General features: G+C 44.4%; 1 protein-coding gene across 5 annotated transcripts in view; it reads left to right on the forward strand.

The window, feature by feature from the left end:
* Positions 1–15,272, forward strand: part of BTD (biotinidase) — a 116,394-nt gene that overhangs the window by 28,151 nt on the left and 72,971 nt on the right. For all 5 annotated transcript variants that reach the window (XM_033212720.1, XM_033212724.1, XM_033212723.1 and 2 more), the window contains one exon: positions 8,643–8,907. In XM_033212720.1, coding sequence (XP_033068611.1) covers positions 8,643–8,907 — 265 coding nt within the window. The remainder of the gene's footprint in view (positions 1–8,642; positions 8,908–15,272) is intronic.

The raw sequence follows: 15,272 nt of genomic DNA on the forward strand, positions 1-15,272 counted from the left end.
CTCAAGCAATCCTCCTGCCTCAGCCTCCCAAAGTGTTGGGATTACAGGCATGAGCTACCATGCCTGGCCTCTCTTGGTAATTTTGACTATGCCTCTCCCAAATATATACCTTTTGGCCTCTGCACGAGCGAAGGTGGCCTTTGGCATGTTATTTCCAGCACTGTGGTTTACTTCAGCTTTTTAAATTGTTTCCTTCATAATTTCTACTGTCATCCATTGTCAGCGTTTCTAGCTATCCTGTTAAGGGTTGTTCTTTTGTTTTGTTTTGTTTTGTTTTGTTTTTTGAGATGGAGTTTCACTCTTATTGCCCAGGCTGGAGTGCAATGGCATGATCTCGGCTCACTGCAACCTCTGCCTCCTGGGTTCAAGCTATTCCCCTGCCTCAGCCTCCCGTGTAGCTGGGATTACAGTGCCCACCACCACGCCTAGCTAATTTTTTTGTACTTTTAGTAGAGTTGGGGTTTCACCATGTTGGCCAGGCTGGTCCTGAACTCCTGACCTCAGGTGATCCACCCACCTTGGCCTCCCAAAGTGCTGGGATTACAGGTGTGAGTCACCATGCCTGGCCCCAAGGATTATTCTTTTGATTTGGGGGAACAGGGTTCCTTGGCCCTATTACCCACCGCATTGTTCTCCACTCTCTGCATCCTGAGCATCTTCATCTGCATTTTGCACTCCTGAGTACTGGCAGAGATGAGCACAAGGGTAATGGGATTTGAGGTAGTGACATTGTATCCACCACAGGCTTAGAGAGGTTACATCCACCACAGGCTTAGAGATGCTGTATCCACCACAGGCTTAGCGAGGTTACATCCACCACAGGCTTAGAGAGGTTACATCCACCACAGGCTTAGAGATTCTGTATCCATCACAGGCTTAGCGAGGTTGTATCCATCATATAGTTATGTTGCATCCATCATACATCTAGAGATGTTGTGTGCACTATGCAATCAGCAATATTGTGTCCATCATACGTTTAATAATCACAAAAAGCCATTACATTGCCCACATTTCTGAGCACCTCTTCCCTGAAAATTTTGACACGTGGTTCTAGGACATCACATTTTCCACGCACTGGTTCTTTTTCTTCTGGATATCAAGCCCTCAGGTCCACATTATCTAGAAGGTGGTTCTTTAAGGTAGTCCAAGAAGGAAATGGGGGAGAAATTTCCCAAAGGCTTTTAAAAGCAATACCTTGCTGACACTCATTGAAACTCATTTCAGAGAATTTGGTGATGGTTTTTGGAAACCATAAGCATTCCAGAAGAACAGAGTAGCTAGAAGTGCCCCCACCATTCATGTGTCCCAGGACTGACTGACGGTGGAAAAGCTTTATGTGTGTGTATTTTCCTTGCTGCCTGGTCAAGGTCTCCAATCAATAGTTTAAAACTTTTTCACGGTTCATTTTCGACCACTCAGAATTTCCTTTAACTTTCCTGCAAACTCAAATATGCATTTAAAAATAATCTGTTCCATTTTTGCAGGATATGGTTGAAAGATATTTCAGATTATCTAGTCTACCATATTGCCCCCCACCTTTTTTAAATCAGGAACTTTAAGCAAAAACCAGTAACAACCAGGTTCTTCAATGGTATTCCTGCCCTGGCCAAGACAAGCACCGAGTCCTTTAACTGACCTGCATCAAGTTGCTTAGGGAGATTTTTCCCTCTAGTTTGAGTGTTTAATGCTTTCTTTGCTGCTTATTTTCACTCAATATGGTAGAAACACTTTGAAATCTGCCCAAATTCCATCAGCACCCAAGAAATGAAGATGATGTTTCTGACTCATAACTTTCTTTGACATAAGGGAAAGATAGGAGTCAGAATAGAGGATATACATTCCTTTATCTTCTTCTCAAGTGCTTCTCCAAGTGTGACTCAGACCAGGAGCATCAGCATCACCTGGGAATGTGCCATAAAATGCAGATTCTCGGACCCTATTCCATACCTACTCAATCAAAACTTTCAGGCATGGGCTCCAGAGATCTGTGTGTTCAAGTCCTCAGGTGACTCTGATGGCATGCTTACATTTGAGACCCTCTGCTCTGGTCTGATCACCCAGAATCTCCCTTGGGAGAGCTTCCTTGAAATTTCTGCTTACTTCCCCCGCAGCATATTGAAGACTCTGCAGTGGTTGTTTTGTTTTGTTTTGAGACAGAGTCTCACTCTGTCACCCAGGCTGGAGTGCAATGGTGTGATCTAGGCTCACTGCAACCTCCACCGCTGGGATTCAAGCGATTCTCCTGCCTCAGCCTCCTGAGTAGCTGGGATTACAGGCACGTGCCACCACGCCCGGCTAACTTTTTGTATTTTTAGTACAGACAGGGTTTCACCTCCGCAGTGGTTGTTAAAGCTTGACCGCTAAATTGCCCTGGTTCTTCAGCATGTGCTAGGCAGGCTGGACCAGAAGCCAGGAGACCTGGCTCCCAGTCTCATTCTCATTACTAACCAGTCCTGGAGTTTTCCCTCACCATGAAAATGGGATTTTTACCATCTGCTTTCTCTGCTTTGTGTTGCAGGAAGATAAAAAAATAATAATAGTGGATATTCAAACAGCTTATGTTGCATGTAAAATGCAATGTGGCATTGATTGTAGATCCCTTAATTCAGACAGATTTCCCCACGCAGACACTGTGTGTCACAGGAGAATGGGCAGCATCACTTTTTACATCCAGTCATATTCTATGAAATTGCAACAAATTTGAACTTGTGAATATAAAAGATGCCATTGTGGGAGTGTGGTGAATAAAAAACAGCTTTCATGAAGCTCAAATCTTGAAAATCAGATGCTTTCTGGGTCTTCTTTAACTGTAAAAGAGATAAAGTATTAGAAATGGAGAAGGAAAGGAGGGAAAAAGCCATCCATTTACTGCTTAAGAATGTCTCTGCTGTCGCGATACCTAAGGTCACATGTGTAGCCACTTGGGTTAATGATACTCAGTTTGTCCACAGAGTGGCAGTAGCAACTGTCTGAGAATCAGTCTCAGCTGGGGTTCCTTCTGCCTACAGAAAGTGAAAGACAGACTGTTACTCAAATTCCACATGCAAAAAAAGACTTCTTACATTAAATACCTGGGCATTTCAGGAAGAAGTTTTATTTGACTTAAATTGTGAAGGCAATTTCTCATTTGAGGAAAAGAAAGATATAACATGTTTCGGTTGAAATGTCAAGATCCTTTGATTGCACATTTAGTTTCCTAGGATAAATTATTCTAGCCAATGGAGCAGAAACTGGCTAATCAAAGGAACAGTGCACAGTTACACTTCTATATGTCATTCTCTTTTTTGAAAATAATAGCTGGAATTTTTTTAAAAGTGAAATTACAATTTACCACCTCAACCCAGAGGACGTATTAGCTTGATAACTTACTCACGGTTGCTGGTGAGTTCAGGCTTAAATATCAGCTGCCACTCACAAGTGTTTACACTTGACCTTTCCGAATGAGACATCAAACGTCTTGGTAGTGGGTGGGTTTAAACAAAGCTGCCCACGCGAGAACCATTGTGGAGCTTCTTGCTCCAGGGCCAGTCACGGACAAGCTCATGACCAGCACACTCAGATGCGACAATCAGATAAGAAGAGGCAAGAGAAGACTTTCTGGGAAATAAAAGATCATTTTTGTGATTTCTTTACATTCAGATCATATTAATTAGATGGAGATAGACATTATTTCTCCTGTTTATGTAAAATAATTTAGACAATGAAGTCACGCAATTCATGAGAATAATTTAAAAACTGTTGGAACTTCCCAATGTTTTTCTTGGCATTCAGTCATTACACATAGAAATGTATACTATGCCGACTCCTAATGACTTAGCAGGTTCCTCAGGCTTTGTTCCACAGATGTGACATTTCCTCTGCCAAATTTTCCTGCCTCCTTTCCCAATCATAGGACTGCTGTTCTCCCTGACAAGTAAAGAATGGCAAGATCTGGCCGGGCGCGGTGGCTCAAGCCTGTAATCCCAGCACTTTGGGAGGCCGAGACGGGCGGATCACTAGGTCAGGAGATTGAGACCATCCTGGCTAACCCGGTGAAACCCCGTCTCTACTAAAAAAAATACAAAAAACTAGCCGGGCGAGGTGGCGGGCGCCTGTAGTCCCAGCTACTCGGGAGGCTGAGGCAGGAGAATGGCGTAAACCCGGGAGGCGGAGCTTGCAGTGAGCTGAGATCCGGCCACTGCACTCCAGCCTGGGTGACAGAGCGAGACTCCGTCTCAAAAAAAAAAAAAAAAAAAAAAGAATGGCAAGATCTTTTATTAAAAAAGATGTTTTATGTATCTTTTAAATTTTTTAATGTATGTATCTGCCCCTGAAATTATTAAGAATGGCTTAATAATAATCCCTTTCATCTTATTGCAGAAGACACTATTGTAATAGCATGACTAGGAAGGAAACATAGCTAATTATTAAGATGAATCATTTAGCAAGGTGGGGAAAAATCCCTTGTGTGTAAAAATATCTAGCGATTGACATGTTACCAAATTTATACAAAATAAATTTCCGTGTAATTGAGACTGATTTTTCCTCTTAGATGGAAAGTACCATCCTGATCAGGACTGGTGTTGGGGGAATGTTTTCCTTATGAAATGAGAAACAGAGCTTCTGTAGGGCCATCCGAGATCAGGATGCTTGCTTCAAGATGCCACTCTGCCTCTCTCCCCACCTGCCAAGTGTTTCCTGTCTCCCGGCTGCTTCCTATTGGCTTATTGTAAGGATTTTGACTTCTACGCTGCATGAACCGGGAGTCACTGAAAGAGTTTCAGAGGTGCACCTTGGTAGACTCAGGCTTTCTCTGGATCTCATTGGCCTGCTCTTACGAGTCCAGAATGGAAGAGGATGAGGACAAATGCAGGGGGATGTTAGGAGACCACTGGGCAGGTCCCTGTCATTTCTCTCTCTGTGATTCCTTTTGCTGCCACTTTCTCCTTGTCCCCTTGGCTCCAGCCCCCTGCCCTCCTTGCTGTTTCTTGCGCCTGTGAGGCATGCTCCTGTCTCAGGCTCTGTGCCTGCTGTGTGGTCACCCCGCAGACCCACGTGACTTCCTCCTGAACCCCCTTCAGGCCTCTGGTCAAACATCACCCTCTCATCGAGGCCTTCCTTGACCACACTGCTTAAAATTGTCCCCCTCGCTTCACCTTACCACCTTCGCTGCCTCATTTCTCCTTTGCACTTACTCACCATCTGACATGGTTATCCAGAGCACGAGCTCCACGAGGAAGGGTCTGTCTTGTCCACTGTTGGACCCCTGACACCCACCCCTGGGACTGGCCCACAGTTGGGAATTGCATGGCTGTCTGAAGCCAGCACCCTCCTGGTTCTGTTGTTCCCTGGAAGTGGGGTTCAGTGTACCCCACGAACCAAGGCCCTCATCTCAGAGGGCATGCACATGGTCGCCTCAAGTGTGCATTCACACTGGGCCCTTCCTGCAGTTTACTCTCCTGTGTCAGATGCCCTTCAATGAAAGCAAGTACATTGCCACCGTGTCACACTTCTAGTTACCATTTTCTTTATGGTCCAGGTCCTGACCAGCTCTAAAGATGGGCCAGCTGCTGTGTTTCCAAGAACCCCATGACTTCCAGGGCCCCTTGTTCCCAGGGAAGCCCCATACCCCAGTCGTCCTGTGCATAACCTCATGGGCCAGCACCTGGTAGCTGCTGGAAGGCTGGGCCCCTCCAGTCCTACCTCTAGTCCTGCCACTTTACAACTGAGCACCTCCCGCTGCAGCCTGCTGAGCCCTTCAGAGTCCTTGCCGCAGGCCCTGTTTACTTTTTCCTGAGAAGGTATCTGTGATGCCAAAGAGAGAGAAGCAGCATTTGCTAATTTGGATAAAATGTTTCTTTTGGAAGGGCAAATTGATGTACAGTTGTCCTTCAGTATCTGTTGGGACTGGTTCCAGGACCCCTGTGGATACCAAAACCCTCAAATGCTCAAGTCCCTTATATCAAATAGTGTAGAATTTACATATAAACTAAACACTTCCTCCTGTACACTTCAAATCATCTCTAGATCCCTTACACTACCTAATACAATCTAAATGCTATATAAATCATTGTTATGCTGTATTTTTTTTTTTTTTTTTTTTTTTTTTTTTTTTGAGACGGAGTCTTGCTCTGTCGCCCGGGCTGGAGTGCAGTGGCCGGATCTCAGCTCACTGCAAGCTCCGCCTCCCGAGTTCACGCCATTCTCCTGCCTCAGCCTCCCGAGTAGCTGGGACTACAGGCGCCCGCCACCTCGCCCGGCTAGTTTTTTGTATTTTTAGTAGAGACGGGGTTTCACCGTGTTAGCCAGGATGGTCTCGATCTCCTGACCTCGTGATCCACCTGTCTCGGCCTCCCAAAGTGCTGGGATTACAGGCTTGAGCCACCGCACCCGGCCTGTTATACTGTATTTTTTAAATTGCTTTTTTTTTTTATTGTTGTGCTATTATTTTATTGGGCTCCCCTCTCCCTCCTGCCCCAGTAATTTCAATCCAAGGTTAGTGGAATCCATGGATGCAGAAACAATGGATACTGAGGGCCGGCTGACTAGACCTATTTTTGTTGCAATTACTCATTCTCTTCTACCTCATTAAGCTTGATTCTTTCAAGCATGAATACCTGGTTGAACCTGCATAACCTCTTATTATCAACCCACCTTTGTTCACACACAAATGATTGCTGCTTAGAGCTCTCCTGCTAGGCTCCTTTGGTAAAATAAATTTTATTTTCTCAAGATAGAAAGAAATGTGATACCTTGCATGTTCTGTGGTTTCCTTGTTTTGCTGGATTGCAAGTCCTTCAGGCTTAAACAAATATTCTGTACCCCAGCATCGGTGGTACCCAGCTCTCAGTTAAGAAAGAGATGTAATTAATGTGAATGCCACTCTTGGCCCCAGGCACTCCTGACTTGCCTCCACTGGGGACTGGTTCATACCCTCCTCTCCTGGCCTCAGTTTCCACACCTCTTAGTGAGGCCTTTGCCTTATACTTCAGAAATATTGTCAGTATGACTTTGAAGATGAAAGTTCGCCCCCAAAACCACTCTCTGTTATCACTGTGAAACCAGAGATGGAATGGAAAAATGGATTTCTGAGACATTTTAAATTATTCCTTGCTTGTCTTTAGAGGCAAAATTCAGATAAGAAAGCTTATCAATTACACTTTTGTTTTTACTCAAAAACTCATGACTACTCACTCAAAAGCTCCTTGTTCTTATCTTAAAACATTGTTTACAGTGTCCCAGATGAATGGCAACAAATCCTGGGGTTTGGTGTTTGGATGGTACATTTATTTCCTGGGGAAAGAAGTAACAGTTTGAGATGGAGCAGGGTTGGGGTGGGAAAATACTTCTCATTCTGAGGAATATTTAATTTTGCCAAGATGAGCATTCCTAGTTCTTAGTCTGTTGATGAAAATAACTATGGTTTGTTTCTGGAACTTTTGACAAAAAAATAAATAACTTTGTAGCCTAGGGAGTTTGGTTTTAAAATGCAAACACAGGAGTTATGTATTGAAACTTGGACAGGGTGTCATTTTCTTTTTAAAGGGCAGCAGTATGATTCTGTGATTTGTCTTTGTTATCTTGACTTTTAATCCAGATTCCTGGGCAGTTGGTTAGCCCCAGGACATCTCCAGGGGCAGGTGGCCTGGCCTTGGCACACTACCCAGTAAATCTCTGCCTGAGAGGATGCTTCAGCTGGGAGGCCAGCCTGATTTGTAAAGGCAGAATTGGACTATTTACTCTAAAACACTCAGTAACACACACTGTTTAGAAAGAAACATTCCTATTCTGGGAGGTAAGAGGAGACACACAGAAGTGTCATTTACTTCTAGTCTTTTCTGGTAGAAGCTATGAAACTGAGTTTACTCTCTGGAAATTTGTAGTTTATTTTCTAGAAAATTGCATTTTATCACTGCAAAAAGGATTTTATTTCCAAGTGAGTAGGCTTTTGAGCAAGAGTTTTGGAGTCACAGAGACAGAGTTAAGAAAGTGATAATGTGCAGTGGCGATTCTCAAGTTCAAGGAGGAAAAATAACATGCTTTTATTGGGAGACTTTGTAGAAGCCAGCAGTTTCTTGGCACCAAATAAATAATTTTGTTGTGAATCGAGGGAGAATTATCCATAGTATTTTTTACTAACCAAAGAAATGCAAGGAGAATTATAATTCATCAGATTTTGATGGTCAGGAAAGCCAAGCTGTGTTATTAGGGTCATGACAATCACAGACATTATGGATGGCTGACCTGTAGTGTGTTTGTGTGGATAAAGGGCAGACGGTAGAGTGTGAAATATATCAAATTTATGCCAAATAATCTGGATAATTACTATTGCTTAACATTTAAGTGCACAGCTAGAAAAGTGGGTAGTGATGCACTACGGTCTTGCTGAACACTGGGTAAGAAAATCATGGCAAACGTTGAGTCTGTTTTGGAAATGTTCTAAAACCAGACTATTAACACAGTGAGCCATTTTAAATGTGGCTTGCTACGTGTTTGGAGAGAAACACATACTCTTTTATTAGGAACATGAAACAAACTCTTTGAGCCGCAGTATCACTGCGAGTGAGTTTAATTGCTGGGATTAATAAATCACAGCTGCGAACGTTAAATTCTTGGCAGGATTCTTTATTCAGCTGTTTTCCCCTTGCCCCATTACATTCCAGATTTACGGTCTGCATTATGTCTGGAGCCAGAAGTACGCTTGCTCTTTTCCTCTGCGGCTGTTACGTGGTTGCCCTGGGAGCCCACACCGGGAAGGAGAGCGCGGCTGAACATCACGAGGCTGAATATTATGTGGCTGCCGTGTACGAGCATCCATCCATCTTGAGTCCAAACCCTCTGGCTCTCATCAGCCGCCAGGAGGCCTTGGAGCTCATGAACCAGAACCTTGACATCTATGAACAGCAAGTGATGACTGCAGCCCAAAAGGCAAGAATGCTTCTCAGAACCTGAGTTTCTCTCGTAGAACACAACAAATTGCTCTTTACCCCTTGATCAGTAGTTGGGTAATCCCAGGCTTCCTACCACCCTCTGAAAAATCATCCAACGAGCGGATGCGATGGCTCACACCTGTAATCCCAGCACTTTGGGAGGCGGAGGCGGGCAGATCACGAGGTCAGGAGATCGAGACCATCCTGGCTAACACGGTGAAACCCCGTCTCTACTAAAAATACAAAACATTAGCCGGGCGAGGTAGCGGGCGCCTGTAGTCCCAGCTACAAGGGAGGCTGAGGCAGGAGAATGGCGTGAACCCGGAAGGCGGAGCTTGCAGTGAGCTGAGATCCGGCCACTGCACTCCAGCCTGGGCGGCAGAGCGAGACTCCGTCTCAAAAAAAAAAAAAAAAAAAAATCATCCAGCTAGTTAACCTGAGTTGAATTAGTCAGTTGGATTAGGAGCCTTATCCCTCAGAGAGTGGTCCATGGACCGGCAGCATCAGCATCCCCTGGGAGCTTGTTAGAAATGCAGGATCTTGGACTGCACCCCAGACCTACCAAATCAGAATGTGCATTTAGCAGGATCCCCAGGCGATGCTTTCACACGGCAAGTGTGAGAAGTCCAGGACTAGATCTCCGCTTCTCAAGTGTGGTTGTACATAAGAATCACCCAGCAAGTGGTAAACAGTATGGCTGCCTGCCTGGGTCCCGGAGAGTCCGTTGTAATTGGTGTGGAAGGGGTGTGGACTGGGCATTGGGATTGTTTCAAGGCTCCCCAGGGCAGTCTAATGTGCAGAAAAATTTGAAGATGACTGGGCGTGATGACCTCTCTGAGTCATCCAAAGCCTCACTGAAGTAGTAAACATCTGCAGGAATGCCTTTTGCTCCCTTCAGACTGTTGGGGGCTCGTTTCCGGTCTCTGTGTCAGACTGTGAACAGTCTGAGACCTTTGCCCAGACAGAACAGACCCCAAACTGACAAAGGGAAGGTCAGTGCCAGCCTTTGTGAAGGCTTCCTGGTTGACCTGAATTTCTTGCTCCCTCCAGGAAGGGTGGGGACAAAGGAGAGGCCCCCTGGGGGCAAAGAGGGAAATGTGGTGCCAGAGGTTGCCTAAGAAAATGCCCTGCTGGAAAACACAAACCCAAAGGGAAGTTTGGGCTGTAACTGGTGCAGGGTGACCAAGCGCAACTGCTTGAGGAAGCTCTGCTGTGCCTCAACAGGATGTAAACTCATTGTGAGCAACACTTTCCTGCTCTCTGGGAACGTAAAGGGCAGAACCAGCCCTGCCAGCAGGTCCTGCCCCAAACAGCCCCCGCCTTAGAGCAGGGCGGTCAGGATGGCCTGGACAGCCACAGCAATTTAAAAAGTGCTACGTTTTAAAAGTTTAGTCTATAATACATGTACAAAGGCTATGTGTATGGGGTGGGGGGTGATTTTAGGGGGGTGTGTGTGGGTATAACATGATGTTGAAAGGCAACTTGAAGACTTGGTCCAGCTTCTGATGGGTGACACTTCTTTTTTTTTTCAACCAAGATCAACTTTTGCAAGGGTGATACTTTTCTTTAGTTCCAACCTGACATACGGTTTCTCCTTGAACACCTTCAGTGGCTCAGAACTCTCAGTCTCACAGGTCCATTTGTTCCAATGGTGGGAACTTCTGGACAGGTCTTCCTTTCAATGAGCAGCAGTCAGCCTCCCTGTAACTGCCACCATGATTCCATCCTCAGAGCTAAAGGGAGCAGGCCGTGTCCCTTAACCACGGCATGCCATCTTCTCCACCTTTGAGGGCAGCTGTCATGACCCCCGGCATTTGTCCCCCAGGCTGTATCCTCAGTCTCTTCCACAGTTCCTTAGGAGACTCAGTTTCCAAACCTTCTACTAAAGACTTCCACGTGTTCTCTGTGCTCAGAACTGTATGTAGCTCTCCCGATTCTAACAAGGGCAGGATGGAGAATTCTCACCTGTCTCATTCTAGATGTTGTCCCCAGAAAACCACTGGCAGCCACACGTCTCACTGTGGGTGTATAAGGCACTTGCCATCAACTAAAACACCTTTTCACACGAGCAGACACACATGCTGCTGTTGCCATCCTGTACTTATAAAGGTGATTGATTTAAGCTGAGGGCAAGACTTCACATTTATGCTGTTAAATTTCATCATTCCAGCCTGTTGGGCTATTTAGGGATCTTTACTGACATCCCAAGTATCAGTTACCTTTACGTCATTCACACATTTGATACACACCTGATTTATGTCTATGCTGACGTCAGTGTAAAAAAAACCCAGGCTATGCCCTCAGACCTCCTGATGACACTCATCTCCTAGAGGGCAGGCATTCTCTTGATAGAGATGTTTGCCTGCATGGCATTGAGTCCAGCACCTGAAATGTCATCTGCCTCTTGCTTCCCTCCCCCGTCCACCGAACCATTCTGAGACATTTGGCAAATGACACACTGAAACCCAGACTGTGACTGTAGAATTCTCCTGCATTCACCTTTCCATAACCTGCCCCCAAAGGAAAGGAAGCACTTAACACGGTTTTGTTGAATCCATGCCAGCTGCACAGCGTCACTCCGTCTCTATTTGTTTTCCAGGACCAGGATGAAGCTGTTGATGTGATCACTTTTAGAATTTACAGATATCTCAGTTCCCATACCTGGTTCTATGTTTTGTGTTGGTTTGTTTTCCAGCAGCACTTTTATTTTTCCTTACACGATGATGTGTTGCTGGGGCCTAATGTTCTCACATGACAGTAGAAAACCAGAATTTGTTGCCCTCTCTTTAAAGAATCGAGAATTGCATACAGAAAAACCTTACATAAATTAAAAAGGATGAATACATTTACAGGTGTAAATGCAAACGACTTTCAACTCAGACCAGTAACAGCCCATGGTGTTCCGGCAGAAAACATCAGCTAAGAAAGGAAGCTGGGTCCTAAGTCTTGGACTTTCCAAGCCTTACAGACCAGCAGCACAGAAACTACTGGTTCAGGAGCCCTTGCCAGTCTCTAGAGAAATCCCAGAACACGCAACCCTGACACATGAATACCCTGCACAGATCAGAGACTGCTGGCCACGCAGACTCACCAAGCCACAGACTTGTCTTCCATAAGCACTTTCTTACCTTAGCCACAAAGTGACCAAGCCACATGTACTGAGGGTTGAAAATCAAAGACATGTACAGGGTATTAAGCAAATCTGGTTATATGTTTTAAAGCAACTTCTAAGACAAATTGATAGCAAGTTTGTGTGAAAGTTTTATATCAAAGTTGTAAGAGGTTCCTGAGCAAACCAATTGAAACACAGTCATGCATTGCTTAATGACAGGGATATGTTCTGAAAGGATGCATCGTTAGGCCATTGTGTCATTGTGCATGCCTCATAGCATTTACTTACACAAACCTACATGGTAGGGCCTACTACGCACCTAGGCTATATGGTATGGCCCATTGTTCCTAGGTTATAAACCTTTACAGCATGTTACACTGAACACTGTAGACAGTTGTAGCAAATGGTAAGCATTTGTGTATGTAAACATAGAAAAGGTACAGTAAAAATTCAGTACTATAATCTTATGGGACCACCATCACATATGTGGTCTGTCATTGACCAAAATGTCATTATGCAGTGCATGACTATATTTCTGTCTCAGTAGAGGCATTCATGGGGCAAAAGCAGAGTCCAGTTTCAAGATGATTAGGCTGGGCAGTCACTTGGGTTTGTAACCTTCATTCCTCAGAAGGAAGGGGTTCTTGATCTCATTGAGGTCTACCAGAAAGTTGCTGAAGCCATTTATCAGGAATGCAAATTACTTCCTAGATATCCTCATCACATCAGACCCGAAGTTTTGCCCCAGCTCAGGTTTGGTTCCTTTCCTCATTCCTGGTCGATAATAATCTAGTATGTGTACATAATTTCAATGGTATTCTCCGTGAAGAACCGTTTGGTGATCTCAAAGTTTTGTTTTTAATAAAGAAAAATATCTGTCCACCTATAATTTTCAAAAATCTGAAAAGATGACTCATACAAATATAGAATGAATAAAGCTTTTATTTAATTCATTAATTAAGGAACCAGTAAGATGGTAAAGCTGGTTCAAAGGAAAATTTGAGGAATGGAAATGTGTATATCAGTCAGTCCAGTGATTGTTGAAATGAATTTCCTAATAGATGCAAAACTGGGTAATGTCCTGTAGGGCAATACAATTGTAATCTTTGAGGTGATCTTTTAAATAACAAAGTCAAACAGTGGTACATTCTGTAGCTAATTAAAGAGTAATGGAGTGAGCCTGTTACACAATACCCTAGTATAATTTGGAAAGGCTGCATCTCCATCATTGCCTTATTTTTAGGTTTGTGATAATTTTTCTTTACACGGTCATTGCTAAGTGTGCAATGAGATCATACTGTACTGGAAGGAACATACATTGGTATAGTATTTCTGGAAAGCAGTTTGGTGGTGTGTGTTAAGAACTTAAAAGTTTAATTTTTAGGCCAGGTGCCGTGGCTTATGCCTGTAATCCCAGCACTTTGAGGGGCCAAAGCGGGCGGATCACTTGAAGTCAGGAGTTTGAGACCAGCCTGATGGTGAAACCCCATCTCTACTAAAAATACAAAATTTAGCCAGGTGTGGTGGCGCATGTCTGTAATCCCAGCTACTCAGGAGGCTGAGGCACGAGAATTACATGAACCCAGGAGGCAGAGATTGCAGTGAGCCGAGATCACAACACTGCACTCCAGCCTGGGCGACAGACCAAGACCGTCTCTCAGAAAACAAAACAAAACTTAAAACTCTAATTTTTATACCCTTTGACCCAGTAATTTCACTTGTAAGACTTTCTTCCAAAGAAATAATCAGAGATGCAATTAAAGATTTGTGTGAAGTATATAATTATGCAATAAGTGTTTTGAGAACACCATGCAGATGGTCACCACAGTTTTCTTTTTATTACAAAAAGTTGGGGACACTTCACATTCCAATAATAGAGGATAAACTATGGCGTCCTCTTAAATATGATGTGGCCCCATTACAAATGTATTTTTGAACTTTTTTTTGTTTTTGTTTTGTGTGTGTGTGTGTATATGTGTGTGTGTGTGTGTGTGTGTGTGTGTGTGTGTGACTGAGTTTCACTCTGTCACCCAGGCTGGAATGCAATGGAGTGATCTCACCTCACCACAACCTCCGCCTCCCAGGTTCCAGTGATTCTCCTGCCTCAGCCTCCCGAGTAGCTGGGATTACAGGCGCCTGCCACCATGCCTGGCTAATTTTTGTAGTTTTAATAGAGATGGGGTTTCATCACGTTGGCCAGGCTGGTCTCGAACTCCTGAGCTCAGGTGATCTACCCACCTGGGCCTCCCAAAGTGCTGGGATTACAGGCATGAGCCACCATGCTTGGTTGTATTTTTTAAAGTTCTTAACGAGGAAAGTCAAGAAGTAAAACCATATATTTATTATGATCTCCATTATATACACATATACACGTATACAGAGAGAAAAAATAATGAAAATAACCAAAATATTAACAATAAGTATCTGTGTTATACAATTATGATTTTTTCCCCGTTTTCCAAATTTTCTACAGTTAAACTTTTGAAGCTTTTATAACCAGGAAAAAAATGTAAAAGTTTGAAATGTATTCCAGAAATAAGTGTCTCAAACTTTGCTAATTTGAATTATTCATGCCTTCTCTGCCTGTCTTCTCCACCTTCCTCCCTGGGGCTGGTATTCCCGGCTTGACATTTTAAACCCTGTAAGTGGAGAGCAGTGGAAGAATGATGCCCCAGCCCTGAGAGCTGAGGGCTGCCCTGTTTGTTTGTATTTTTTTAGGTTGCTGTAAATGTCACAGGGAGCCCCAGGCCATCCCAGCCAGGAAGCACAAGATGTTACCAGGTGTGGGAAAAGGCCTTTAGGGTGGCCAGAGTCCCAAAGGGAGCCTCCTAATTCCCAGCTGGGGAATGGAGATTTCAAGTGAGTTCTTGTTTCCAGGCTGAGATCAACACACTTGCCTCTTACCCACTGGCCCAGTGGGTCCTAACCTTGGCTACAAATGAGAATCACCCGGGGGGCCTTTAAACAAACACCGTTGCCAGTATCCCGCCCACAGTCAATTAAATCAGACTTCGCAGGGGAGGGCCCCAGCATCAGTGCTTTTCAGAAGTTCCCCACCTGATTTAGATGCACAATGAAAGTTGACCACCACCAGACCAAAGATACCACATGTGTTAATGGGCCCAGTGTATTCAGGGCCCTGTAGTCAGCCCCATCTCCCCTGGTGCCCTAAGAACTCTAAATCCTTTCTAGCTATTTGCTTGTCAAACTCCTGAACTTACTCTCATTCCCTCCTTCCCTCACATGACCCC

The sequence above is a fragment of the Trachypithecus francoisi genome, unplaced genomic scaffold (assembly GCF_009764315.1).
Source record: "Trachypithecus francoisi isolate TF-2019V2 unplaced genomic scaffold, Tfra_2.0 Lachesis_group0, whole genome shotgun sequence".
NCBI lineage: Eukaryota > Metazoa > Chordata > Mammalia > Primates > Cercopithecidae > Trachypithecus > Trachypithecus francoisi.